Genomic DNA, 27,696 nt, shown 5'->3' on the forward strand with positions numbered 1-27,696 from the left:
TTTTATTACGGTTTTCCTGCATGTAGCAGCCCATAACGTAGCGACAGTCAACAACCGAATGATTTTATCCATTTAAAATGTAGCAAACACAATAATGAAAACGCAATTTGTTTTCTAAAACATACGTATGATCAATGAGTGGATAAGACGACGAGGTGTTCTCCATCACACTGATGAAGCTTTGGTGGGCAGAGAAGGATTTTGTTTGTTTGTGCGGTGAAGCGTCAGGACAGACGTTTAAGGCCTTCAATAGAAGCGGTGCTGGTCGACTGAAACGAACCTTCGTCTCTTGTTTAGGTAGAAATATTGGGGGGAAAAAAAAAAACCTGAAAAAGTTCAGGTTTCTATTTGTGTGCTTGGTGAAAATCTTTGGCTGAACTCCAAAACTCTGAAACTGCTAAAAGTGCAAAATGTTCTGGCCTTCGTTACACCTAAAATCATCTGGTCACGGCTCATAAATCCTGCTTCAGCCTCACAAGAAAAACTCAACGCCTTTTCACATTTTAAGCTTTTCTCCTGTTGTTTTCCAATTACATCCTTTGAGTACGATTACTTTTGAACTGCAAGGTGTGATAAAGACACGTTTACATAAAAGTTGCAGTAGCAGTTGTTTGGATTTTGCTCAAATCTAAATGTCACTTTTGATTTCTTCTTTTTCTTGTGAATCAGTTTTTTCTGTTTAATATCCACCACTGGAACATACGGGGCTGCGGCAACTCGCACGCATCACGTTAAGCGCAGGTTTTGAACCAGAAGGTACAAAGATGCTCAACATGCAGCTGTGAGGAGCGAGAAATACGTCTGTTTAAACTTCTTAGGAGTGAAATAAATCAGACGGCATTGCAGATGAGCCGAACTGATCGAACCACACATGACACTTATACGGTTTGATGGTCAGAAAGTATAAATAATCAAGTAGAAGAATTATAAAACATTTGTAAGAAACATTAAATAAACTGTCTGTGTGCTCTGCAATTTCAGTCCGCTAAAGTTTTACCTATAATCCACATTGCTGCTGATTTTCAAGATGAAAATATTCCCAGTTCTGTCTGTAGATCCCTGTTTGTCCTCATTTGCTTTTGGAAAAGGGTCTGAATGAGCTTTTTCAGTGTCTTCGTGCATTCATTTCGAGAGTGATTCTTTCGGTGGACATCAATCAGCGCATGTTTGGGTGATATCTATAAACTAGTTACGATCATGCAAGCCAATGTATGCAGAATGGTGGTGTGCAGACTTTCCGGCATTAGGAGACCAAATGCTGATTAACAGTGGTGTTTATTTGGGCTGCAGTTCACTGACAAAGGATAATAACAGATTAAAAAAATATCTATATTTAAGTGAAAACATTTCAATCTCATGGAGTAAAAGAATGAAAGTCTATGAGATCTGTTTTCCTGGATCTGATTCTAACAGAATAAAGCGCTGAGTCTATTATAAGCGATGTAAGACGTGAGGATGATGCATCTTTTGATGACCGATTCCCTTTTCAACACAGCTGTACTTTCACCTCGTTATCATCAATTACCATCACATTTTTGCTGCTGTTCACTATTATTTAATCCTCGGTTGTTTAACTGACGTCCCCTGAAAGCTACACAGCACTTAATTACTGATACGACAACAAACGGTGCGACGCTGGCGAAGCTCGGTTCTGTAATAAGACTGGCGTCTGGCGTCCTGACGGACGTCGGGGCTCGGCCCTCCTCTGCCGTCCCCACAGGGACCAGAGGCGCTCTGCTCGGCCGCTATCGTAGCGAGCTCGCAGAGAAAGTGCTTGTCTGGCAAAAAGCGGATTCTCCTGAGTGCCGCGGGAACAGACGAACGGAAAACACTGGGAAAGGCGGTTATAAGTCACGCTGGCATCCTGGTGTCACCTCTGTGGGGTAACGGCTTCATTAAGACCACGGAGTGCAGCCACTAACAACACCAGAGCCACGAGGGAGTCTCTCAGAGACCCAGCGTAGGGCTCGCCGTGGGGAGAGGCCGTCCACGACGGGGGCAGAACACATGTGAAGATGCTGCAGAACACTGATCAGGTCTTTAGGACTATCAAGTATATGATTTAATATAACAGTGCTCTTTCTGTTGTTGGGCTGAATGCCAACCAGACGCTCCTGCGGAACTATTTTTCTTTTCAGATGTGATGATTTGTCTGTACTTTTGTCAACTGTCTTGTTTTTGGGCAATTTTCTTTGCTTTTTGTGCTACTTAATTGACAATCTTGTCCAGCAGGGATCCATCTGATGGGTCAAAAATGTTGACCTGCAGTGCATGAAACCAAGGTGCAGTCATTTTTTTTTTTGTTTTTTGCAATTTGTATATTGGAAATGTTGACCATATATGTATGCCGTATCATGTAGTCACAGTTATAATAGATTCTATTTGCCAAGAGGTACAGAGTATGCAAGACGAGACACGCATAACTTAAGCTGCTCATACTTTGGATTTTATTCCTTGAACTGAAAGTAAGAAAGGAAGGTTTGTTTAAAGCAGCATGAGCAGGTTGAGTTCATGTAAGCACGATTCTGAGCGCATACCATGTGAAGTGTTTATGAGAAGTGTATAAAAGACATATGCAGACACTGGGTGCATGCCAGAGGAAGACTCGGAGAGTGTTTGGTCTCTATAAATCAGCCAGAGTCTTGAACAGACAGTCCGGTTTCAGCGTGCCGTATCTGTTAATTCTGATCTTGCAATCAGGTCCAGACATGGACTGTGTTTGAATTAATTTCTGTGTACCTAAATGCAAGATGAATTAAACTGGTCTGAACTTGCCGTGATGGAGAAGGAGATCTTTATCAAAATCCATACTCCGAGCAAGAAATGATGCTTAATATTTAAAAATCACTCACGGCTTCAGTGGGCTGCAGGTTAAACCCTGCTGTGGTAACAAATCACGCCATTTACTGAATCCTCCCTCAGTGTTTTTTAGACATCTTCTTTCCTCAAGATGCAACTTTTTGAAACTGCCAATGCGTATTCTCTTGAGTCCTGATCTCCAGGCCTCAGCAGAAGGCGACCACCCATCCTAAATCTACCGCCTGCTGCTTCCAGCCAAGTTCCTCTCACATGGTTAATCTCTGACACTTTGTTTCTACTCAGTGAAGGAAAATAATTTCTGCCTCCTGTGTTTGCAGTATAATTTCTTTTGGACATGTGTGAACGGCGATAAGCCCAGACGAAGGCAGCGGTGGAGACGGACGTGCTTCGCGTTCTTCTTCTATCCAACAGTTCAGCAACAGCAACCAACCGCTTATCTGCTGCTGATTGGGTTGAGTATTCAGGCTCTATCAAAATATTCTGAGCAGCATGCAGGCCGCTCACATGACTGCTGTCGACGGGGAGTCGGAGAAAATCCATGCAGGCCCAAAACCCGAGGAGTTCTGTAATGAGCGTTGGCAGTAAAATCCTCCCGGAGGCCACGTCTGGTCAGCGAGTAAAGAGAGGATCGATGCTCCAGTGTGGTAAGCAAACCACTCTGAAAGCAGCTCGGAGTATCAAGCTGGATACTGCTGCTCCACCGACTGGACTTCAGCACCGAGAGCATCGAAGTGGCCTCACTTAGTCCTGCTGACTGAAGCTTCAACACTGCAGCAGTCAAGAGTCCACAGGCAGTCACGCCTCCTTCATCCTAAGTATGGCGAGCGTTTCTCTAAGACGGTCACACTGCTTTATATTTCAGAGCAGTATTTTCTTGTTGCTGTGTGATGCTGAATTCGAAGGCTTAGAAGTATCTTGAACTGTCTTGCTACTGCTGTGTCTTGTAGCCTGAAGGCAACTCAGAGTGAGAGAGTTTTTTAGATGTTTGTTTACACATCTGAACAAGGAATGTACAGCCTTTCTGAAATGGGCAGAACTGTACATCCTCATCTGGATCACTGACGAAGTACTGTTGTCTGTGTGCATGTCTACGATAGCGCATTACAGAAACAGAATCAGATGCTACCCTGACGAGAAAACTGAAGAGTTTTCAGGAGTTCTGATGATTCTGCCATCTGGACGAGCACTGCTTCACCACCACATGCTGTCACTTCCATCAGAGTGTGTGTGAAAGGGAACTTTGGGTCCGGCGCTCACCTATCGCCAGGGTCATGACCTTCAGCTTGTTCCGCACCAGCTTGACCACCATGCTCTTCTGCAGCGGCGTGGAGCGGCAGCACAGGACGGACCGGCAGCTCCGCGCTACCGCCAGGAACTTATCTTCCAAGCTTTTATCCAGGGCATAGGCCAAAGTACGCCCATCAATTACCAGGCCCAGCCGGTGCACCAGGAAGGGAGCGGAGTGGGAGGACGGAGATGAGGAGGAGTAGATCTCACAGGGAGCAAAGCCAGTGTGGAGGGCCTTGGCGGCTCCATCGGGGGAGTCGCAGAGGAATTTGGCCTGGATGTAGTGCAAACTCTCCTCCAGCAACTGCGCACACGCCTCCTGGTTCAGATCAAGGGGAGAGCGAGGAATTCAGTGTCTGGATGCTATGTTGTTTAATACTGCTGCACATCTGGCCACCAGGCCCTTTGGTAGCACAGAGGTAAACAGTCTGTCCTTAAATGACCCTTTCATCTGCTGTCTTCTCTATAAAAGGTTCTGTTTTTAATAATATAAAAAAAAAGACAAAAACATTAACAGTTTGAGATTTTGGGACAGACTAAAGGTTTGAGAAAAAGATCAATATCGCTCTGTTGTCATATCAATAAACTCGGGGAAGTGCAGACGAGCTACACCTCTGTGGGTGTGTCTAAGACATGAAATACAGCGAAACTTTACCCAGCTGCTCATGTGTGTGTATAACATGTTGATTCTTCCCCGGTCACAAATCCAAACTCACATCGGCGCCGCGAGACACTGAAGACTCAACAGACTCGGCCGAGCTTGGACAACACTACTTTTTGAGAACAGCTCCCAAGGTGGAACTTTTTGAAAACGTTCCAACTCTGTTGTCGTGTAAATGGAGGAAAATGCAACTGAAAACACCAGAACTCTGTGTAGAGGCAGAAACACTTCTACTGTGCATGAGCACCATGGCTGTGGTAAACGGTCCTTCTGCTCAGTGGATGAACAATAAGAACATTCTCTACCAGAGAGTCGGGACTCCCTGTCCAGATTCTCCTGGACTTGGTAGTTTTAGTGTTGAAAGACACCATGACAGTAATCCAACTTGGTGGTCCGTCGGTGTTCTCGCATTGCTAATGTTCATAGAGCATTGACATGTTTGTGGTTTCATATAAAAAAACAAAACAAACGACTAGGTCTGACTTGCTAGCTACATCGTTTCCAGCGTTATCTGCTGTCGCCATGTAAACAGACATTGTTTTCAAAACGCTGCCCTGTGAATGAGAAACATTTCTGAAGCAAAAACTCAAAAAAGAAAGCATTTTCACTTGAATCTGTTTCAGCCTTTCATTTGACTCGAAGTCAGTCTGAAGTGTTTAAATACTTGCAGATGCGAGTTTCACATGAACATGCCACTGATGTGTCTCGGCCCTGACAGGTAAAGGCCTCATGGGGCTGCTCACCTGAGAGTCTGCGTTCAGAGTGAGGATCTCTTCCTCGGGGTCCAGCAGCTTGCAGGCGTAGGCGATGTTGACGGCCGTCTCCTGTTTGTCGCCCGTCAGCACCCATATCTGCAGACCGGCCTGTCGCAGCGAGGCGATGGTTTCAGGCACGCCGTCCTGCAGTCGATCCTCGATGCCGGTTGCGCCTGTGGGGCGAAGCAGCTCTCCGTGTTAACTTGTTTAAATAAATGCCGTCATGATGGCGTTTAAAAAAATAAGGTGAAGAGCACGGTATTACCCAGAAGCTGAAGGTTAGTCTCGAGTCGCAAGGCCGACTCAAAGAGCTGCTCTTCTCTTCCCTGAATGGCCGTCTCCGCCTCTAGGTGGCGCTGCAGCCAGCAGGCATACTCCTCTTTGCTCAGAATCTGCCACACAATGACAATTCACACACGCCATCAACTGCTGAAGTGTTGGGGTAAAACCCAATGGAGGAGCAGCCTGAATGCAATATGAGGATCTGCAGGGAGAATATGACATCCTGACAAGGTGTTTTATTTATTCGCTTGGGTGGCGGGCATTTGTAACAAGCCATGCAATATAACGAGCCCGGCTTGCGAGAGCATAAATTAGCAGCCTGGGAAAGTGGCACAGATTGCAGCTGAGTCACGAGGAATGTTGCATTTGGAGGAGGGCAGCTCCGCATCGGGGCTGCGAACACGACCCGCCAAAAACAGCCACGAAGACGCCATCTCCGTCTGAGAGCGGGCGGCGGAGCCCCCGTCGCTCACCTTCTTTGCAATGCACAGCGTACGGAGGCCATCGGCAGCGTACAGGTTCAGGTAGTTCTGAGTCCGGCCCACGATCTTCTTCTGACGCTTTCCTTTGGAACTGCCTTCAGGGAAAGAAAAGAGAGAAAATGAACAAAATCTGGGTGAATGTTGAGAGTACGGCATCATCAATCTGTGTCTGTACATTTTATTTCTGTTATTTTTTTTTAAGGTGTGAGTGGCTGGAAGAAACCTGCAGCAGCAGCAGCGAGTTACATCATAACAAGTCTCAGAACCGACAGACACCTGCTATCTTTAGGCTTTCTGGCATTTTCCTGTCGGAGTTACCTTCAGAAGCAGGGAAGGACACGAGAGGGAAGATTTAACATTTTGAGACTTTTTTTTCCTTTTGGCAATGTGTCTAAGTGCTTCGTATTTTGTTCCAAATCGACAGACTTCTTCCAAAAAGCACATGAAAAGCCATCTGTCCTTACACCTCCATCCACCATGTCGGCCGAGCCTCGGTGTATTTTGCGTTGAATTCTCGTGGCTCGTCACGCTGCGTCTGGAGCGCACTAATAAGTGATTTAATAATTTCCCGTCAGATCCCACATCCCGCTTCACAGAAGTTTAAAGCCACTGAATACTGCGTGCCGTCAGGAGATGTGTCGAGGCGAGTCTCGCAGCATCTCCGCCATCTTTCTGGCAGGGCCGCGGCGCTCTGACAGATCGGCTTTGCGGGTCTCCTCCACGACACAGATGCACCAGCCAACAGCGACTGCCAGCCATGTAATCTCGGTAATAACACAACAGCTTGGCAGGCACAGCTAAACACACACCACCGTGCAAAATGGAAAAAAGAAAAAAAAAAAAAAAAATCACTTTGAGAAACAGATTAAAACTCGTAGGAATCAAATTCACATACAGAGAAGTCTGTTTTTGGGTTGTCATAAAATGACATCGATGAAGACAAAACGTGTCTTTGTTGAAAGGTTTGTGTCATACGGGAGGAACATTCACACCCTGTTCTGTTTGGCTGCGGACTGAAAAGGACAACATGCGTTTTCTCCCCTTTTAGACAAATAACTGCTGGGAGCAGACAGCCGTGCAGACGCAGGTGGAACTTTGTGTCAGGTTTATTTTCCTTTCCAGAAAAAAAAAAAAAAAAATTGAAGGGAAAATCCACCTAAAATAGAATTTGATGCCTGTGTGCCGAAGGCTCCCAGCAGACTTTTTCACGACTATCAGGCATCAGTGAGGGTGGCCTCACTGTTGTGGTGTGAAACATTTATCTCAGTCCCTGGTATCGCACTGCTGGTTTCACAAATAAACACGTTTGTGCTGACATGCCAAGCAAGCATGTAAACACTGTGGCTTTCTTTAAAAAAAAAAAAAAGTCTAGCTTTTTGTGCAGCTTACATTCTTACTTCAAGAAGGAACGTTTACACTTTTGATAAAGATAGATTTACTATAGATAGCTTAAATCCACATATAAACTTTTAACTTCATAAACTTCTGAAATCCCGTTTACACGACAATGTTTCAAGAGAAAATGCATCATTTTTGCATTTTTTAATTCAGAATAATTTCGAGTTTACACTGCGACATTTTGACAACAGTGTAGTTTTCCTGTTGGGCCACAGATGCAATAATACACTACAACCCCAGCCCTTCCTCTGGTGGCACTCGGGAAAAGTCATGTCAGTTTGTAATAAGAATTATTTGAAAATTAAAAAAAAAAAAAATCCGTCAAAATATTAAAAAACTTAAAATGCAAAAAGTTTAGTGTCTTTCTTAGAAAAGTTGCGTTTTCAGTGGTTCCAAGGATTGACTCCCAAAATGCAACTAAAGTTTTGTTTTCACTTGAAAACACCGTGTGAAGGAGCCCTGAAGCAGACTTGGTCGGAATCGTCTAGTATCTAGCGGGACACACTGTGTTAGTGTTGGTGTGTTTAGCAACTAAATTTTACTTTTCCATTTGAAAGAGTGTGAAAACAAATCATTCACTAAAGAAACTGCTGAATTATTGAGATTTTGCAAAAAGCGCAACCCTTGCACCGATTTTAAGCCATCGCCTCAACTTTTCTTCGCTGTTCGTTTCCGCATGAGAAACACGTTTTGACAGTTTGTGCCAAATAAATCATCAAAATACATTTATATAAATATTTTCACATCAATTCCTTCTTTTTCTCTTCCACCATCAGACATCTTACATCAATGGTGTGACTTAAAAAACAAAAAAGATTTTTAGTCACGTACGTAGAGACCCTGAGGTTCCCAGTGATTTATGAATGGTCTCACAGATTTACTAACATGGCTTTGTTAAGTTCAATGAAAGGTAAAACAGGAATTGAGGGTGAAAAGCAACAGGTTTGTTTCTTTTTTTTCTTCCAGTTTTAAGGTGGGTGTGGCTATTAAACAGAACGCTGCAGCAGCAGCGAGACTGGAGTTACATCATGAGACACACTCTCAACTTTAAAGCCCTCGGGGTCGACGGCGTACCTCCACCGGCGCTGTTATGAGAGTGGCGCTGAACAACTCCCTCACTGCCTGAATGGAGCCTTTATGGAGGCCTGTGTTATGAGGAGGCCCAACTCACCCCGCGCTCTAATTGGCTGGCTTTTCACCCAATGGTAAAACAAAGCTGCGGGTTGTCCGCACGACGACACACCCAGCCCGTCATTAAAGCCGCTGGGCTGAGACACCAAGTGTCGGCGGAGGAGGAGGTGGCGGTGGCAGCATGTGAGAGTCCCCCCCAAAAAAACCCTCGGTCCTCTGGTGACCTGCAGAACTCTTCAAACACAAGTGCAAATGGTCCATTCTACCAGGTCATGCAGCACTCAACCAAAAAAAGAAAAAAGGCCTGCAGTGTTCTCCAGAGGAAGAATCAATACAGTGAATCATGCAGTGTTTATGAGGATTTCTTCAAAGAAGAGGACTGACCATCAGCATCCCTCCTCCGATCTGCAGCTGTACAGCACAGAAACACTGTTTGGCCTGAGACCCGTTCCACCCACCGGGCTGAGCAGGCCTGCTCAGATTAACTTGAGGCAGCTGTTAACATGTGAAGTAAATAATTTACAAACACGACTGCATGCTTTCACTGAATGGAAAAGCAGCCGCCAGGATTTATACATTTAATCAAAATACAGACTTCATAATATACTGCAGGCAGAGTTCAGGGACTACATTAGCTTTAAAAAAAAAAAAGCCATAATAAAAAAAGCTGTTCTTAAATCATAGCGTTGTCAGAAGAAGCTCGACCACTTCATAGCACCCTGGTTGTTATGTGATCATCTTAAAAGAATCACACAAAGAATGAAAAGAGGCAGGGATTCACGTCTGTAAGTTTTTCTGATTAACAAGTTGGAACGACAAAAAAAAGGAACTTTACTGAAGTTACTTCACCAAATCTAACACTACGACCTTTATAGATGACCTTCATGTGACCTCTAAACTTCTGAATGTCCAACTGTTCAATATTTCAGGACTTTTTATTGAACTTACAAAAAAAAACCAGTGAAACGAGGTGCATCACGACAAAATTCACAATCAGGTGTTGGATTCATGAACGGACCCAGTTCAAATACAAACGGCATTTAAATGGCCGAACAACTGATCGACAGGACCTTGACTTTGAAGGCTTTCAAACAGGAAGTTCTGTGCATCGAGCTCAGAGCGTCATCAGCAGGCTGAACAGAGAAACACACAGGCTGGAGGAGCCACAGGGCGGCAGAGACGTAGACGAATTAAAGACAAATTAAAGTTGCTTCAGTAGGTAAAACTCTGGAATATCGTCCCATACGATAATCTGAATGTCTATAGAGGCAGCTAAAAGCCAGCGTGTCGTGCTAACCCTCCGTGTGGGCCGGAGTGGGTCCTGCTCAGCAGCCATGGACAGACGTCTGGTGACTGTGTACAAAGCATTAGAGAAAAGTGCCTGTGTGGCTCTTTGTGTGCCTGGAATACTAACAAGCAGCTACACCTTTGCCATTAGCACATAAAAAGAACATGTGGAATATGGAATGAGGGGAAAAAAAAGGGAAAGAGGGGAAAGAAAATGCACCTTGACTGTTTCTGGAACCAGGACTCGCTGAACTTTGCGGCTCTAAAAATACAAGTTGTTGTGTAACGAGACGGTGTCCGAGGAAGGTTTGGGAAGCAGAGCCTGAGACCAGGACCCCGCTGCTGGATAAACGACAACAAACCTGAACTGGCGTCTTCCTACCTGTGTCGGGCGGTTTGATGAGGTCCATGATGACCGAGTCGGCTCCTTTGGTGTAGACCGTGATCTGGTCGGTGAGCGGGTGCCGGACCACCACGGACATGCGCTTCCTGGTGGAGTCGAATCCCAGCGTGTGCAGCAGCTCGAAGCTCAGCTTCCCGAGGTGAGGCAGCTCCACGGTCACCTGGTCAGGGAGGCGCCCCACCAGGGAACACTTGTAGGCCCGGGCCGCGTAGACCAGCGCCGCCTCGTCGGGCGACTCGGCCTCGTAGCGCAGCTCGCCCTCCTCCAGGCTCCAGGAGGCCTTGCCGTCGTAGTAGGGCGGGACGGGGCTGAAGGCGTGCTCCAGGCCCTCCGGGCGGGGCAGCTCCTCGTGCAGCTTGGTGAGCGTGCTCTCGGCGGACGGGGACGACAGCAGGCTGGAGCAGCCCTTGTTGGAGGAGCGGTTGGTGACGAGGCTGGAGGAGCTGCTGCTGTTGGAGCCGGAGGTCAGTCGGCTGGGAGTGAAGCGCTTGATGAAGTCCTCGATGGTTTTCACCGGCGACTTCAGCTCAAACCTCATCCGGACCTGGAGAGGACAGGAGCTTGATCAAACCAGACTCACGTGTTGGCGAGAAGCGGTATGGAGGTGAGGTTTAGGTAAATATGAATTGATGGACGACAGCAGCGGCTGTCAGACGGACTGCTTCGACATTGTTACTGCAAACACGGCACGCTTCACAAAACTCCGCTTGTGTTTTCATGTGGAAGTGAGTTTGGAGTCTCCTTCCCCTCAGAAATGTGGTCTGCTTATCGTTACATAACCTGGATTTCTGTCCAACCTACACAACATTATATTCACAAATGGATTTCATCGGGAGAGCGCCGAACAAAGTGAAAACATCCGTGGCTTCGGGGATTGTGAGGAAATTAGAAATTCCTGTGTCACACAGTGAAGGCTGGCGTTTGTCAAACTGAGGTTGTAAAGTTGTGTTTTCACCAATGTCCGTTTGTTAAAATATGAGAAGACATGAAGGAAGAAACAATTTCTCATGAAACAAATACAAAAAACAACCACATTCAAATGAGATTCATCTTCATGAGACCCAGTGATCTGAGAATGTGTTTGATTAAAAAAAAAAAACATTGATAGCAAGCATTTTGATGAATAATGGATTTTTCCCAGAATATAAGCAATTATATTTATGGAGCCTGAGCTAAATGCAGCAAAGTACAATTGGAGTACTCCATGCTAAGTGAGCCTAAAGTCTTCACGGCGTTTTAACAACAGTTTTTTTCTTACAATTATTCATCTCAGTTTATAATATGTGTTTCTGTCTTTGGTTGTGCGTTGACATGCTCTAGAAAATAAAAGTCCACCTCTTTGTGGGGCAGGCAGCTCCAGAGCTGACATAAATCCCTCTCCTGCAGCCAATGCTTCATCCCAAAGGGGGGCAGCACAATTGTAGTTAGAGTGACTCACTTTGAGGTCTCTTGGCAGCCGGAGCTGCAGCTCTCAGATATGAGTATGAATCATTCAGGTGCCGGTTCAGCCACAAGGGCATCATCATAAACTGTGAACAATGACAAAGGCACAGCGGACAACAAAGGGAAAGAATAGCGATAATTATAAAAACAAGTTAAAATGGGTGAACTGCTCGAATGTGGGATGCTACTTATTTGCGTCAGGATCCCTCCAGGAGAGAGATGCAGACTTGAAAAGACGGCGTCCCGCACTGAAGCAGTCTGATCCGGGCAGAGCCACGAGTTCTGACCGTGAGGACGAGCAGCGAGCAGAGGATATGACCTCCGCACAGGACGGCCACGCCTCGACTCGCAACAGTGTAAAAACAAAACACGGATACACTGTGGCGAAAGGAGCGAGCACATCAAAACACCGGCGGAATAAAAAAAAAAAAGAAAAGAAACAGTGAAAGCTGCATGCATGTTTGAGAAGCTTTCTTTCTTTTTTTTTTTTTAAATTACTGTTTCAAGGCCAACTTGAATTCCTTTTCCTCAAAAGATGGAAACTACTCCCCGGTTTTTCAAAAAAAGACAAACATAAAGAAAAAACTAACGATATTAGATCAACGCTTCTGTTACTGATCTTGGAAAGATTTCAGTTGAATTTCTGGATCCCCTGGATCCTGCCTCGTACTTCCAGGTTTGTGGCTATTAATCTTGGTTTAGATTACTGTCTCTTAATCTGAGGTCTGTGACCTTTGTGGAGGACACAAGATAACGCGAAGCGGGTCCAAGGCTTTGCCTGCTTCAGGGTTGCGAGACTAAAATTAGCTGGATGAAAAGTGTACATGTGCATCTTAGACCTGAACGAAAGGGTTACCGAGCTGACTGGATCCACAGAAACTACTGAGAACAAACTACCCTGTTTCAACACACTGGACCCAGCATGCACCACATGTGCTCGGCTCCACAGTCGACTAAACCAGGGCTGCCTTTGAGTGGCTGCTGTTTTAGTTGTAAAATGACAAAGCTTCAAATCCGAGCAATTGTATTATGGGGTGTTTCCTTCATACGACACAAGTATTATGAACAAATGTTGGGTTTGAGGTTAAAAGTGCTTTCTTTTAATTCAGCAAGAGCCTCTATGGAGCATTCGCTTTTTTGTGTTTTAATCTGTATGTGTCACTGCAGTTTTAACAGCTCATCTGCTTCTAACAAAGCGGTTTTAGCCGTTTGAACTCATAATTCCTTAAGTTGTATATAACGCCAGACCAGATCTGTAACGTTTATAAATAAACAAAACAGAACAATTAACTCGAAGTTATCAGCCAGCAGTCAGCTCGCTCCTTCCGCCATGCCTTCCCTTCACTTCTTGGGGTCATTGAACTTTAGTGGTGTCCTGCTGTTTCCAAAAATGGTCTGTGTATACTTTATGCACAATAACATCCATTTCCTCCAATGAGCGTCTGCCAAATCTACTGCTTGACAAATCCATGGTGGTAGCGGCAGCACTGCATCAAGGTTTAAACTGGATCTTAAGGATTGATCTCATTGATCCATTTGTTACACACCAAAGTTAAATTAATTATCAGAAGCCTGCTGGTGTCCATGTCTGACCTTGGTTGCATTTAAACACAAATAGCTTTGTGCCTTGCGAGTTAACATGAAGCAAAGGCAACAAGAAACACACGAAAGACAAGATGCGCACTCTAACTTGCATGGTAATTATCTTTAAAGGTTGATGGGAACGTCAATAATTCATAGTAGACTGCTGATTAACTTTTCTACCTCAAGCCATGTTGTTAAATTAGAGGGCAAAAGAAACCTTGAAATTTCCAACCCCTTCGGGTGGAACTCGTTCACTTCGTCTCTCTGGCATATCTGCCGTCTTAATCCCAAATAAAAGCTACAAATCTACAAAAACATCCTTTCTTTGACCTCTGAAGAACTCTTCTGCGGTGGTAAATTTCAAGAGCTGGATTTTACTCGTCAAAGGTTGCAGTGAAGTGAAGCTGTAAGTTGCGGCCTCTGATATGCTGACGGCACGATATTACGAGCTGAGCTTCTCCTCCAGTCCAACAGACACATCTATTACAGTAATTAAACCCAAAGGTCTGCAACGTAAAGGTGGCTGCTTTTCTGCTGCGCCACAGAAACACACAATAACAAACCGCATGTGTACATGAGTCCCTGAAATGAAGTATCATCAACTTTAAAAGGTAAAGCCCCAGAGAGCCGGAGTGGGTCCATCCAAATCAATAAAACTGAGGACAGCTTTACCTTGTGCCTGGGCTGATTGGGAGAGGACACCACTACGGTGTTGCAGATAGTGAGAGCGATGAAGAAATCGATGATGTCGGAGAGGTCAGAGGGCAGCTGGGACATGGACTGGCTCTGAAAGCGCATGAAGTCCATCCGGCTGCTGCATTCGTTGACTTTCTCTAATAGCTGGGGATCAGGGGTGATGTCTTTCTCCTGCGGGACAGAGGAGTGGGAGGGGTTATCCGGAGGAGAGCAACCAGCGGACAGACGCACACACAGACGAGCGGACACACGGACTGACCATCGGGCTGCTGAAGGCCGTGTGCTTGGAGAGGATGCTGGCCCGCTTCGCCTCCGCCCTGCTGCCCGTCCTGCGGTGCGACTTGGTGCTCTGGGAGCGCAGCACCACCCGGGCGCTCTGGTGGCTGGTCACGCTGTCCCGTCTGGGCAGGGTGCCACCGTGGGACGTGCACTCTTCTTCTTCCGAATCCATTTCCTGGTACATGGCGAGCCTTCGAGCTGTGCGACACACACATGCGAATGCTTTTTCAGCATGATTTACATGTACAACAATTCCTGAAGCCACTGTGTGTTTTTGCTTGTGTGCGTCACCATTTGCATCGTGGGAGTACTCCACCCCTGCCACCGTGCAGCGTCGAAACACCATCTTGTTTTCCGTCAGCGTGCCGGTCTTGTCAGAGAAGATGTATTGCATCTGGCCCAGATCCTCAGTGATATTAAGTGCTCTGCACTGCAGGTGAGAGTCTGTCTCCTCGTCGTACAGATCCATGTCCTGATGGATGAAGTACACTTGGCAGATCTTGACAATCTCAATCGACACAAAAAGGGAGATGGGTATCAGCACCTGGGGAGAGGATGGAGAGTTTATTAGAGAAAGAAAAAAAATAAAAGAACCGGCGGTGAGCTGGACGACTAAACTGTTTCAATAGAAAATTAGAAAATAATAATTAAAAGAAGGTATGTTAGTTATTTAGTTAGACAGTTGTAAGGTAAGCATCTAAATAGGTGAAATCCATTTGTACACGTGCGGCTGTGGATCGGTGGGCAGAGCGGGTCGTCGGTCAATTGGAAGGTTTGCAGGTTCGATTTCCAATCTGCCAACATGTCAAAGTGTCCTTGAGCAAGACACCGAACTCCAAACTGCTCTCAATGGCTGCACTGAGCGCCTTCATGGCAGCAGTTTGCATTGGTGTGTGAATGTGAAAAGCACCATGTGAGTGAAATCTATTTATCATATATAATTAAAAATGCAAAAAAAGCACTTGAAACAAAGGGCAAAATTACACGTTAATTCATCGTTTGCGATGGAAAAACTGGCAAATGAAGGTCTGAAACCGTGCAAGCTGAAGCAGCAAAAGCTGAGACGATGTGTTAGCCCGAAGAGTTTATCCTCAGAAAAAAGGAACTCGTCGCTACAGAACCCAACAAAGAAACTGGATTTCACATATACAGTGTCTTTGAGAGGCTCCTTTAACTTTTTTTTTTTTTTTTTTTTCCAAACAGTACAGGGTGAAGGAGAACGCGGCTGTCTGAGTTCACAGTGGTTGAAATTTCGGTCCTTCCTTCATGTATGTACGGAGAATGTGTCGACGTCCTTCAAGAAGGAGCAGGTCATGCTGTCAGGTAAATAGAGTCCCTTCAATATTATAGTAAATTATGGAGCAAAACATGTCGATGTGAAGCAGAAACAAATGTAAAGCAGTGGTTGAATGTTAGAGGAGTTAGCTAAAGATATGAAAGATTAAAAATCAAAAAGCTGATTAAATGGCAAGCTAGGTAAAAGAAGCATAAGTGAATAGATTAGAGAACAAAACAAACTGTAGGTAGTTTATAACGGCAAGGGATTCTGTTGTTAATTCACGAATAAAATATGGCGTGGAAGGATAAATGTTTGAAATATTTAGGTGAAGGTGAAGAAACAGTCGCTTCTAAGATCAGATGTGGGTGGATCTTAGTGAGAATTAAAAAGGCTGTGTGCCACAATAAATAATGTTCAAGCATCTCCGCTTCTTATCATTCAGACGGTGTATATGTGTATTGTTTAGAAAAATGTTGGAATGAGTCGGACATTTCCGGGCAGTGACTTTGGAAAGTGGATCCGGAGAAATGAGTCACAGTCTTCAGGAGTGCCGTGCAGCCTGCGCTCCTCGTTCCGCAGAACTCCAGCGGCCATGAGTTTATTCCAGTCATGTCTGGTAAACTCCAGCAGATCTCCCAGCCCCAAACAGTCACTGTCTTTACAATAAAACAAAACCACTACCTTTCCTGAATCCTGTTCAGTTTCAAAAGCTTCACAATATCAGAGAAACTCAGCTGAGAAAAAAAAAAGAAAGAAAAGAAAAAAAGATAAGAAAAAGACCATCAATAACTGTCAGCTGTCACTTCTACTGCCTTTATTACACGGGTGGTTTTTGCTGCAGGAAGCAAATACTTTGCTGGTGCTTTTCCAGGGTAAATGTGGGGATGAAGATCTAGAGGTCACACGGCCAGAGGAGCTGAAACAACTCCTGCCAATGCTTTGGTTTACAGCAGCGCTTTCATACACGGGTTATAAAATGTTTCAAAGTAAGAGATACCGTGTCCCTCCTTTATATCTTCACCCCTGCTTTTGTTCCTTTCTAAGGTCCTCTTGGCTTCGTACCTGAAAGACGATTATCATAGTGAGGAAGAGATAAATGGCCGACATGATGGGCGATAAGTCTGTCCCCTCCGGGCTGAGAACGTCAAACACGGGTCTCTTATCTCCGTACTGAAACATCCACAACCCGTGACCTGGAACGGCAACAGCACAAGGTCAAGTCGCATAAACAGTAGCGCGGGGAGAGAGAGAAAGAAATAAGGAAGGCAGGGAGATATTTCCTGACTTGCTCATTTAAAATGTGTCACAACAGAGGCTGTATGGAAGCGTTACGTACCAACGGCAGCGAACAGGCACATGACCAGCAGGATGATGACACACCAGAACACATCTACATTCATCTGTCGCTCCAGTTTGCTGCGCTTGTAACGTGGGCCGTTGTTGTTCAGCATGGCTTTGGTCTCGTGACCTGTGGAGAAACACACGCAGCGTGTTAGTCAGAGGTCAGAAATTAAGTGCAACACACGGCAGCGTTGTTTTTCTAACATTCTCGTTCGAGGGCCCCGACCTGCATAAATGACGATTCCCACAGCCTCCTCTGTGTTGCGGATGGTGCAGCCTCGCAGCAGCAGGTTCTCTTTGTAAAGTGCATCTCTTCTGCCACTCCGGTGGACTCTGTCAAGTGAGGAAATGACGGTAAAGGTGTGGGCAAAACGATCAGGGTCCACGCTCGGGTGAGAAACGGAGGAGGGATAAAGTGCCGTTCTGCGGCCGAGTCCTAAAGAACACATGGTTTACTCGGCTGAGCACCTCCATCAATCACGACCCGGAGCGTCGTGGAGCCCCCTCACCAGGAGTCCTTATCTCAGCACAAAATCCCCCTGATGCAGAAGCAGTGACTGCGCTGCCGCTCTGCAGAAAACCCCTCTGGACCGAAGAGTCAATCAGGCAATTCACTGCCTCATCGCTGACCCTCACATCTCGCTCGAGACTCGTCAGTTTCAAGCTCGTCTCGAGCCTCAATGTCACCAGAAGAGCAAATTCAACTCTCGGCTGGCCCAGCGGGGGAAGTCTAAACCCCTCTCGGGGGAGAAGAGCTTCAACTTTCAAGTGAGATGTGCTAAACAATCACACAATGGGAATATTATTGGCTTCCAATGTCATCTTTAATCCTATTACTAAATTGAGGATTACAAGTGTGTTAGTTATATAGACTCCGGCGGCCGTGAGCAGCGCTTACTCATCCCTGCTGGAGTCACGCAGCAGTCAGCATGTGTACAGACAGAAACGTCCATCCTCTGGCCTCTGACAGCAGGCCCGAGTGACACGCCACCGCCGCAGCAGATTAACGCCGCCGTCCCTGAGCTCGGAGGAGTTCACACACAGCCTGTCCTATTTCACGGCCGGCTCTGTTCGGCGGCGGCGGCGGCGGCAGAGGAGGGGGGATTGATAACACCCGCAGAGTGATTTCTCCCCGAGACGATGGGAGCAAGATTAGACTCGATGTCATTGGCCGTAATGTAATAAAACAGAGAGCGAGGCAAGCGGCGGTGCCCTGTGCCCCGCTGTAGCCTGGCAACTGAATACCTGCAGCATCTGGCGTCCCACTGAGCAAAGAACACACGTCTCAGTCATGAGAGCGTGGGTCCACTGCACCACTGCGCCGTGTGCTCCCACATTTCTCTCTCACACACAGGCACTAAATCTCACTCTAAACTCAGCTGTGATCACAACACGTCTGACCTTCACCCCAATCTGACTGTGACCATGACCCCATCTAGACCGACTGAAAAGAGTCCAGATTTTATTTTTTTTCCTAGGAGAGACGTCGATAGACGACAATAACTCCTGCTCTGCATCGTCGTTGCGGAGCAGTATTACTATTGCAACAACACATCATCAGTAGGGTAAAACTAACCTGTCTCTAGCCTGTAGAACCTACACTGTAATTTTTTGCTAAGCCCCCTTGCCATTTATTGTTGAGTTATGCCCAACTATGTGAAAGACTGCCCTATCTCTCAATGATAAAGAATCCTTTAAAAAAATTCCTGGATCCAGACAGTGATCCAGATCATCACCAAAATGTAATGGATTTTAAGTTAGCCCAAGACCCACCTTTCCATAAAGTTTCGTTGCAATCTGTCCATAACTTTTTCCGTAATGTTGCTAACAAACCAACCAACCAACAAACCAACAAACCGCCGTGATTACATAACCTCCTTGGCGGAGGTAAAAATGATGTAGTTTTCAAGCAGGGCCGGCTGTCGTTGTTTTTGTTGGTTATTATAATGAAACCACACACACGTGCCCAGAGAACAATACACTCTAAACATTACCAATGGGAGGACACGGGCATTAATATGGACAGATGACTGTCAACTCTAAAACTAAAATCCACGTCCAGGAGAATCTGAACTAGGACCAGGATCAGGAGAATCTGGACTGGGAGTCATGACACTCCGGAGGAAGACGTCGTTCCTGCAGTCCATCTACTCGTGCATGTGCAGAAGAACAGGTCTGTCTTGAGAACAGGTGCCCAAAATGCAGAGAATTTTTTTTTTTTTTTTTTTTTTTTTACGCTTTCACTTGAAATCGTTGCAGCGTAAACAAACCCTTAATGCTAACACTGAGAGAACAGTTCGACTTTCTGTCTGGTTGACTTTAACTCAAGAAGTCAAGTCTTGCTGTTCAGTGCAAGATTCTTACTACTGTTTTCTTTAATAAACCTACTTTAACAGTTTCCCATTTAAACACAGTGCATGCTGCACCTGAAAGAGTTACGGTAAAAACGCTGATTTATGACAATATTTACGAGAAATCAGGTAAAGATATGATATGCAATAACGTTATCAGAGTATTGTGACAACAATATGAGCAGTAAATGTAATATTTTCATCTTTGTAATTTGAGATTTGTTAAAAAACAACAACAACAACAACAAGAAAACACTGATCTTTCTCTTGGCTCCAACTTAAACCCAATTGTGTCTTGATTTTTAGTATTTCTGGTTTCTTCTTTGGGGCCAACAAGCATTAACTGATTAGATATTTCAAAGTATTTAAAATATTTTATGAATTCATTTCACTCTTTCAAATTTCAGATTATATCATTTTGAAATAGCAAACTATGAGTGCAGAGTATGTGGTGGACACTGTCCATCTTTGGCAAATTTGTATCAACATCATAATAATTTCCCTTCTTGATGTTGCGTTAAACTATATATTGACTTATAAACATCTGTGACTTCATCAGGAAATTAGTAGTAAATGATCATTTGTGTTCGGATTGTTTTGGGTTTTTGTTTGTCAGTTTAATCTCAGGGAATCGCAGAGCATAACTCGAATGCTACACGATAATGTGAGAGCTTTAGAGAAAGCCTGACGAAAGGCGCCTGCCTGTATACAACGACGGAGAAGAGAACCGGAGTAATGGACGAATCCGCTGCAGCCGGAGAATCGCTAAATGCGTTTGTTAAAAGACTGAGCTGAGTGGCTCGTCTCTGGCACAAGTGAGGACAGACATTAACAGGTCCTTATAGGCAGGCTTTCCACACACCGACCATCTTACAGTGAACACAGATCTAATCACAGAATTTTTGCTACTACAGCAGTCGATCGCGAGCAGCGAGCTTTCATCTAGAGTCCCACTTTCACACTGCACAGACGTAATAACGCCAATTCACGCTAAGAGACGGAACATTGTTTTTCGGGACGCTCAACAGAATCCCACTGACGGTGTCCACTCCGCACTGAAGCTGGTCGACCACCGTGACCCGACATGCCATTAGCATCGCCGGCCGTCAGTCAACGAGCAGCCCAACAATCCAAACAACAACTAGCCGAAAAGTCATTAATGAAGGAGATGAGTCATTGTTTGAAACTCAGTCACACTCCTTCCTTCCTTCCTCTCTTTCTCAAGCCTTCTACTGGTCCCAACGCACATCTATGTGTATCTTGGGAAAACACCCACTGTGGACAGAAAGGAACAAGTAAGAGTGAACACACAAGTTAATGATTCTCGTAGAGGTCTGGGAACTGCAGATACAGAAGCTGAACTGCCCGGAGCAGATGTGCTTTAGGGGGTTTTTCGGGTCAGGAAGAGAGCACAGAAAGCTTCCAGCGGGCTCAGTCGAAAACCCTGCAACCACATCCCAACGAGGCAGATCGCAACCTCCACTTGGAAAAACTGTAATTATAAGTTGGAAAACTTCTGGCACTGTCAACAAACCACACTGTCACATTATTTCCAGTCTGAAGCTGAGCATGACTCAAAACGCCCCATTAATTCATTGTTAAAAGAAATGACAACAGGAAAACCCCGACGTGAGCTGATGAGCAGGACTTCAGAGCATCCTGGGTTCAAAACCGTGGTCTGAAGGGTTCCGCTGGTTCTGACAGGGCTACGTGTAGCGGGCGGTACTCACATGTAGCCTCTGAATCTGTTCAGGTCGTTGTTTGGCTTTTCACATTCGATTACACTGGTGTACTTCAACGGGTCGAACTCGCAGTCCTGCAAACAGAAAAGAAGCGGCTCAAGAACAAAATTCAACAGAACTACACACGGCACGGACTTTAATAGTTAGCCTGATGCTTTCTAAGCACAGCCCAGTGTTTTGCTATTCAGTCATCAGCTGCTTGTTAGCCACTTATGGGAGCAGAGCTCGGCTTGACTTCCCGTCTCACCGACTTCTTCTCTGGAAGGAGCATCAGAGGAGAGATCAGAATACTGACACATGGCAGCTAAAAGGTGAAGTAAATTCATTTTCCTTTGATGTGCACAAGGGATGCACTGATATCGATACCAGTCTCAGGTGTCAGGTCATGCACAGGGTGCGTATACTCAAAAAAAAAATTCCCAGATGCAACCCGATATGTGAGACATCACGAGCAGTATCCACGATTTGGAGATTCTCTATCATCCATGAGCTTCAGCTTAAGTACGTAACTTCAGCTTTCTCAATTATGTCCACAGACATTATTATTGTAGCTGAGCTGTGAGCATTGAGGGGTTTGTTCACTGACTCATTAGGTTCAGCTGAACTTTGTTTCCAGTCAAATGCTGTTTTATCAGGAATTATTTAAAAGCAGATAACGTCAATGGCACGTGGCGGCGTAATTCTCATCAGTCGTGACCTTAACAGGACGTTTCAGGTCTGGTCACGTCTGCTGGTGGAAATCACTTCAGGAGCATAAACAGAACGCAGTAATCGGAGTTTTATCATGCTACCAAGAAGCGATAACGTCAAGACGAGAGGCAGGCTTTTACATGCTAATTTTTACTACACCTCAAGTTGTCCAGTTGACCTGTTGAATAATGTTTCCTTTCTTTTTAGCTTTTTTTGTTGACCTTCAGCAGCACAGGTATCCATTCTGGACCCTGATGGGTCAGAGATTTATGTCCCATTTACAAGACGTAACAAATGAAAACGCATCGTTGTTGCATTTCCGTCTCAGTAATGTTTAACGTTTACACAGCAACGTTGTGAAAACAGCATCTGTTTACAGTGAAACTGCAGAAATGCGAAAAACGACATAGTTAGCATGCCAGCCCATGAGCCGGTGCGGTCGTTTGCCTTTGTAATGAAATGAAACCGCACACGCACGCACGCACGCACGCACGCACGCACGCACGCACGCACGCACGCACGCACGCACGCACGCACGCACGCACGCACGCACACACACACGCACACACACACACACACACACACACACACACACACACACACTGCAGAGAACCACAACAAATAAATAAAAATTAAAAAACCTGAAAAGCTCTTTAGCTCCTCCAAAAGTTTTTGAACTATGGTGAACTAAATGTCCAATGCACCCTAATTAAATCTCACCTGTGTAATAAGACTGGCATGAGGAAAACATTTAAAAGAAACAAAACAACTGACGGTAAATGAGAAACTTCTATCTCACCAGGTCGAAAAAGCTGCGGACGACCTGCCTCTGCTTGAGGTTGGTCTCGCCGTCCAGCGTAGCGGTCTCGATGTGGCACAGGCGGTCGGGGTCACTGGAGCTCAGCAGGAGGACGTCAGCGGGGAGGATCTCGTTGCAGCGCAGTCTGATGAAGTCTCCCACTTGAACCTCCTTCCAGTATTTCTCCACGTAACGTCTCTCCGCTCTGCGAGGGCCATTGGGAAAGAATGAAAAGATGGAGCATGAGGCAGAATGAAACACGTCCCTCTACTGCTTTGAAAAATGGCAGCTTCTATCAACAGACACTTGAGGACTCCTATAACTCAGCAAATATGCTTCACATAGAAGTGAGCAGCTGTTTGCTGATGGCAAAGCTGCTGAGAGGAAAGCCCAAATTTCTTTGAATGTATTGTATTCAGTTCAACTTGTTCTTGTACTAATTCACCATGGCACCAAAAAACATGGTTAATCCATCCAAAAACACTCAAACACGAATAATAAGTCTGTGCTATTGATAAATGAAGCAATTTCTGACTAAAAACTTGATAAAGTTTAAACCATAAAACAGCAGGCTCGACGTGAAAGAAACACTCAGCTGTTTACTCGGCATTATGTGGCCTTGAAAAAAAGCCTTTCTTTTAAAAAAAAAATGCTTGAATTCCACAAAAGAATAAAAAGTGAACTTAGATCCAATAAGCAGATATGAATCCCCCAAAAAAGACAAAAAAACAAACAAACAAACAAACAATAATATCTATATTTAAACTGCTACTATTCCAATCTGACATTAATTGGTGGAGAGAATAGTTTGAATGAGGAAGCTATTCCATGGTTGTACATTAGTGACAGGGCTGCATACTAATGCTATGATATGCATCACAGGACAGTGGTCACAATTAAATGTATGGTAATATACAGAAAAGCTGTAAATAAGGCAGTGCCGGACAATCTGTCTAATTTTAGAAAACTATTCAAGAAGAAAAAAAAATAGTAGATTTTTTATGTAATAAAGCCACCATTGTGTTTCAGCTGGCCTCAAACACCAACATCAAACAAGAACACACACACGGGCGCACACACACACAGAATATGGAAAAAAATAAAAGCTACTTCTGGAAAAAAGTAAGTAAGAGTGTAAAGGCTGCTGATGATTCTTTAGTTGATATGTGTAAATCTAACACAAGCGGGTCACTTGACGGATTATTTCTCACCTCACTTGTTGGTTCTTAGCTGACAGAACTCGTGGCATGAAAAATACCCGGTGCAGAAAGCAGCCCTGAGCACACTTTTCCTGGTGATGTTTGTTTAGGAGGTCATCGTAACAGTTAACTCCTTGAACAGTGTTAAACAGCAGCCTTGTTCCTTCACATCAGCATTCTGTTTATTCTAACAAATTAGTCTTTTTAAACTTGTTAAAGTGTCGACGAACAGAAAACAAGAAACGCGTGACAAACAATGCCTCGTTCCTGCAGTCACAAGCCTCTCCTTTGATTAGATGTGAAATTTATCCTCTGTTCCTCGAGCTTCACTGCAAAACAACTGGGTCAGTGCCCCCTTCACAGATCACTAATTAATTATACGGTTATGGCGGAATATACCAGACTCACTGGACGTTCAGTGACCTGGAGCGCAGATGATTTCCAGCAGCCACAGTTGGCTCCTCATCACCATTAATTGGTTTAGATTAACTTTCAGGCTTTTCATGAGTTATCTGCAAGCTACCAAAACTCAGTGAAACTTACCAAAACTATGTAAATGTCTTAATGAATGCTTCTTTTCTTGTTGAACTTGTGAGGGGGAAGAAAATGTTTAGAAGTTAAATATTTGGATTGGGCGTTTGTCAGGGTTACACAATCTCATTTTCTTCCGAGTTCCATGAATACACCATCAGAAAATTGAAATTAGTCTCACGGAACACCAGGTCAACCTGTGAAATAGATACCATGACTCATGAAGACTGCCTTCATTAACTTGACTGGGCGACAAGTGACAACAGTTAGACAACAAAAAATGTGGAAGTGTTTCCTAAGAAGAGAAGCATGTTTGTGTAATTTTTCCCTCTAAAATCGTCTACTTAATCAGTGTGATTCTGTTTAACGTCTATATTTTCTGTGCATAAAACCTGACTCAATACACTCACTCCTTAAAAGTGAATCCCAGCTGATTTATAACAAAAACGGCAACTTGTACGTAAAATCAGGGCAGCTGAGGTTTGTAAGGTTGCAGGTTTGGTCCCCATTTCCCCTTGTCCACATGCGTAAATGTCCTTGGGCAAAACACTGTGTGGATGAATGGACTTAGCGCCTTGCATGGGAGCTGTCTCCATCAGTGTATGGATGTGTGTGTGTGTGTGTGTGTGTGTGTGTGTGTGTGTGTGTGTGTGTGTGTGTGAATGGGTGAATGTGATAGAAGGACTTTGGGGACTGCTCAAGCAGTGGAAAAGCATTTTATTAAGTGAAATCCATTTACCATTTAAAGTCGACTTTTAGAACGACTTCTTCAGGGCCGATATGGGTTTTTCCCCGAACCACTATAACTTTTCTACTGCAGAGTTGACATATGGAGAAATCTGCTCAAATGTGGATCAAAGTGATGCTGCACTTCGTAAGTCAGTCTTCTGCTCTTCCTGAGAAAAATGGTCTTTTGCACAATATTGCCACAGCATAAGAAAACTCAATTATCTCCACAGATCAAGTTGGGTCAAGACTGCAGCGTCAAAGTGTAGAGCCAGTCAACACTGACCCTTTTGATTACTGTGAATTATGCTCTGTACAGAGACGACAGTGCTGCTTTTCATTAGCAAAATACAGTCTGTGCACACAGGCTCGGGAAAACAGTCAGAAACAGGTCACCAGGTTTCATGGTGACTCATAATTAATAGTGACAAGAGAGCAGCAAAAGGTGTGCTTGCAGAAAGAAAAAGCCTGGTTCACATCTCCGTGACAGACACGTGGGCAGGAATGTAGTTTCTCTCTGAATTCCTGTGATTCTCTGCTGCTTTAAAACAGGACCTCGGAGTGTGACAGCTGGGTCCAAGCACCACTTTCAGACTTTTTTTCTTTTCTTTTTTCTGGGAAGTTTTCCTGCATAACGTGAGGAGCAGTCGAGGACAGGCTGTACGCTGCAGGAAAAGCAAACAGGAGTTTTCTGAGTCTCGGCTGCCAGGCCATCTTACCTGCTGTAGACCAGACAGTCCATGTGATTGATCTCCTTGTCGGACCGGTGCCTCCGGTAGTCCTCCCACAGGTCCTTGATGGCGGTGACGGACAGGATGAAGACCACCGGAGCCAGGGCCAGCTCGGGCTGGAAAGCGTTGACCACCGGGACGAAGTTGAGCAGCGCGATGAAGACGAAGTAAACATTGGCGAACCTGTGGAACTGCTCGAAGAGGTTCTTGGGCAGGAATGACAGCACGGTGTACTTGGTGGTCTTTATCTTGTTGCTGGCGTAGTGTCTGTTGGGGTTCTCCTCTCCCTTGGCGTGCTCGTACAGCGTGTTTGCGTGGATCGTCCTGGTTTTGTTCTCCTTGCTCTTCTTCTTCCTCTGCCGCCTGCTCCTGGGAGCTTTGGCCGTCCCGGTGCCTTCGCTCTCCCGCGCCATAGCTCCAGCCTCGGCCCCCCTCTCGCTTCCAAACTTTCCCACACTTTAACTTTTTCGCGTCCTCTCATACAAACACGCCGTAAAGCCGCTGTCTATGTTATCATTCTTTGACCGTGCGGACAAAGTTTTCGCCGGTCCCTTTCTTGGTTGGCTCACACAAACAGCTCCTTTTCATCCATGTCGACTCCTCTTTTCGCCAGTCAGAGGAAACTTTTTGCTTGTTTAGCTTCTCCCTTTTTTTCCTCCCGTACTGCTGGGAAGGATGCTGAGATAGTAGGGAAGCATAACTCCCGTCAGCCGCGGCTGCGACAGTAGATCTGCACCGAATATGGATGAACCGTCGCCACTGCAACTCGCCGTTGTGCTGCAGTATAGAGCAGGGAAGCTGCGCAGGCAGCGCACAGCGATGAGGCCCGTCAGCGGTCGAAGGGTCGCACTTCAGTGGAAATCTGACCCCGAGGCCCCTCCTCGATCCATCCTGTTTTTTTTTTTTTTTTTTTTTTTTTTTTTGTCTAAGTGCCACGCGGTATTATTGAGTTTACTCTGGTCTGCAAGAAACAGCCAAAATATCCAAGGTTGAGTCAAAGTACTTTCTCCATTGTGGTGAAAACATGGTGGAAAAGAAGTGTTTGACTCAAAAATCTGGAGAATTGTGTGTTTATATCCTCTCCCAGCAGAGCTGCTCCTTGATTAATCAGAGCTGTTGAACAATGATAATGATCCCCCTTCTGACACTACACAGTAAAATACCATTCAACACAATAACTTAAAAAAAATAACCAAGAGTTACTTTATTTGTCAAAAAATAATTAATGCACTCTGCGTATCAGTCTATACTACAAAATTCAGAACAGATTTTGGTGTTTCATATGTCCCTCATTAAATTAATTGATGTTTAAATTTTTGTTTTTTTATTAAACAAAGTCAACCAAAATCCATCCAAAAGAAAAAGGAAGAAAAAAACAGTGGAAACGTAGCATGGAGAACAAACATTAACAATGGGACATACGTATGGACAGGCGACCATGTTAAATTCCGGGTGATTCTTCATTGTAAAACTATGGCGTCCCAAAAGCATATCAACAGGAAGTCATGACACTCTGGAAGCTGCCATATTTGTTATTGTCCATCTAGCTGTGCATCTGCAAAAGAATTATTTACTGAGATCATCGTACACATGACCAGTAGCGGTATCGCCACCCACTCAGAGTTGGAGGCCGACCTTTTTCTGAAAGTTGCTTCTACTTCCACCCTATTCACACAACAACAGAGTCGGAGCATTTTCAAAAAGCTCCACCTTGGGAGTGTCACAATGCATTTTAAAAGTGTGTCAAAGTTTTCAGAGGCTCTGAGCATGGTTCTTGTGTAAACTGACACCCAAAAACA

General features: G+C 45.0%; 1 protein-coding gene across 1 annotated transcript in view; it reads right to left on the reverse strand.

The window, feature by feature from the left end:
- atp10a (ATPase phospholipid transporting 10A) overlaps positions 1–26,545 on the reverse strand; it is a 33,939-nt gene extending 7,394 nt beyond the window's left edge. The window contains exons 1-14 of the mRNA XM_030083800.1: positions 25,886–26,545; positions 22,711–22,915; positions 21,210–21,295; positions 17,355–17,461; positions 17,124–17,255; positions 16,850–16,980; positions 14,800–15,052; positions 14,489–14,706; positions 14,206–14,400; positions 10,486–11,050; positions 6,279–6,382; positions 5,789–5,915; positions 5,512–5,696; positions 4,078–4,426 (exon numbers count right to left, since the gene is read on the reverse strand). Of these exons, the coding sequence (XP_029939660.1) occupies positions 4,078–4,426; positions 5,512–5,696; positions 5,789–5,915; positions 6,279–6,382; positions 10,486–11,050; positions 14,206–14,400; positions 14,489–14,706; positions 14,800–15,052; positions 16,850–16,980; positions 17,124–17,255; positions 17,355–17,461; positions 21,210–21,295; positions 22,711–22,915; positions 25,886–26,310 (3,082 nt within the window). The 5' untranslated portion in view covers positions 26,311–26,545. The remainder of the gene's footprint in view (positions 1–4,077; positions 4,427–5,511; positions 5,697–5,788; positions 5,916–6,278; positions 6,383–10,485; positions 11,051–14,205; positions 14,401–14,488; positions 14,707–14,799; positions 15,053–16,849; positions 16,981–17,123; positions 17,256–17,354; positions 17,462–21,209; positions 21,296–22,710; positions 22,916–25,885) is intronic.
- Positions 26,546–27,696: the final 1,151 nt, after the last annotated feature.

This window comes from Salarias fasciatus, chromosome 23, assembly GCF_902148845.1.
Source record: "Salarias fasciatus chromosome 23, fSalaFa1.1, whole genome shotgun sequence".
Lineage (NCBI taxonomy): Eukaryota > Metazoa > Chordata > Actinopteri > Blenniiformes > Blenniidae > Salarias > Salarias fasciatus.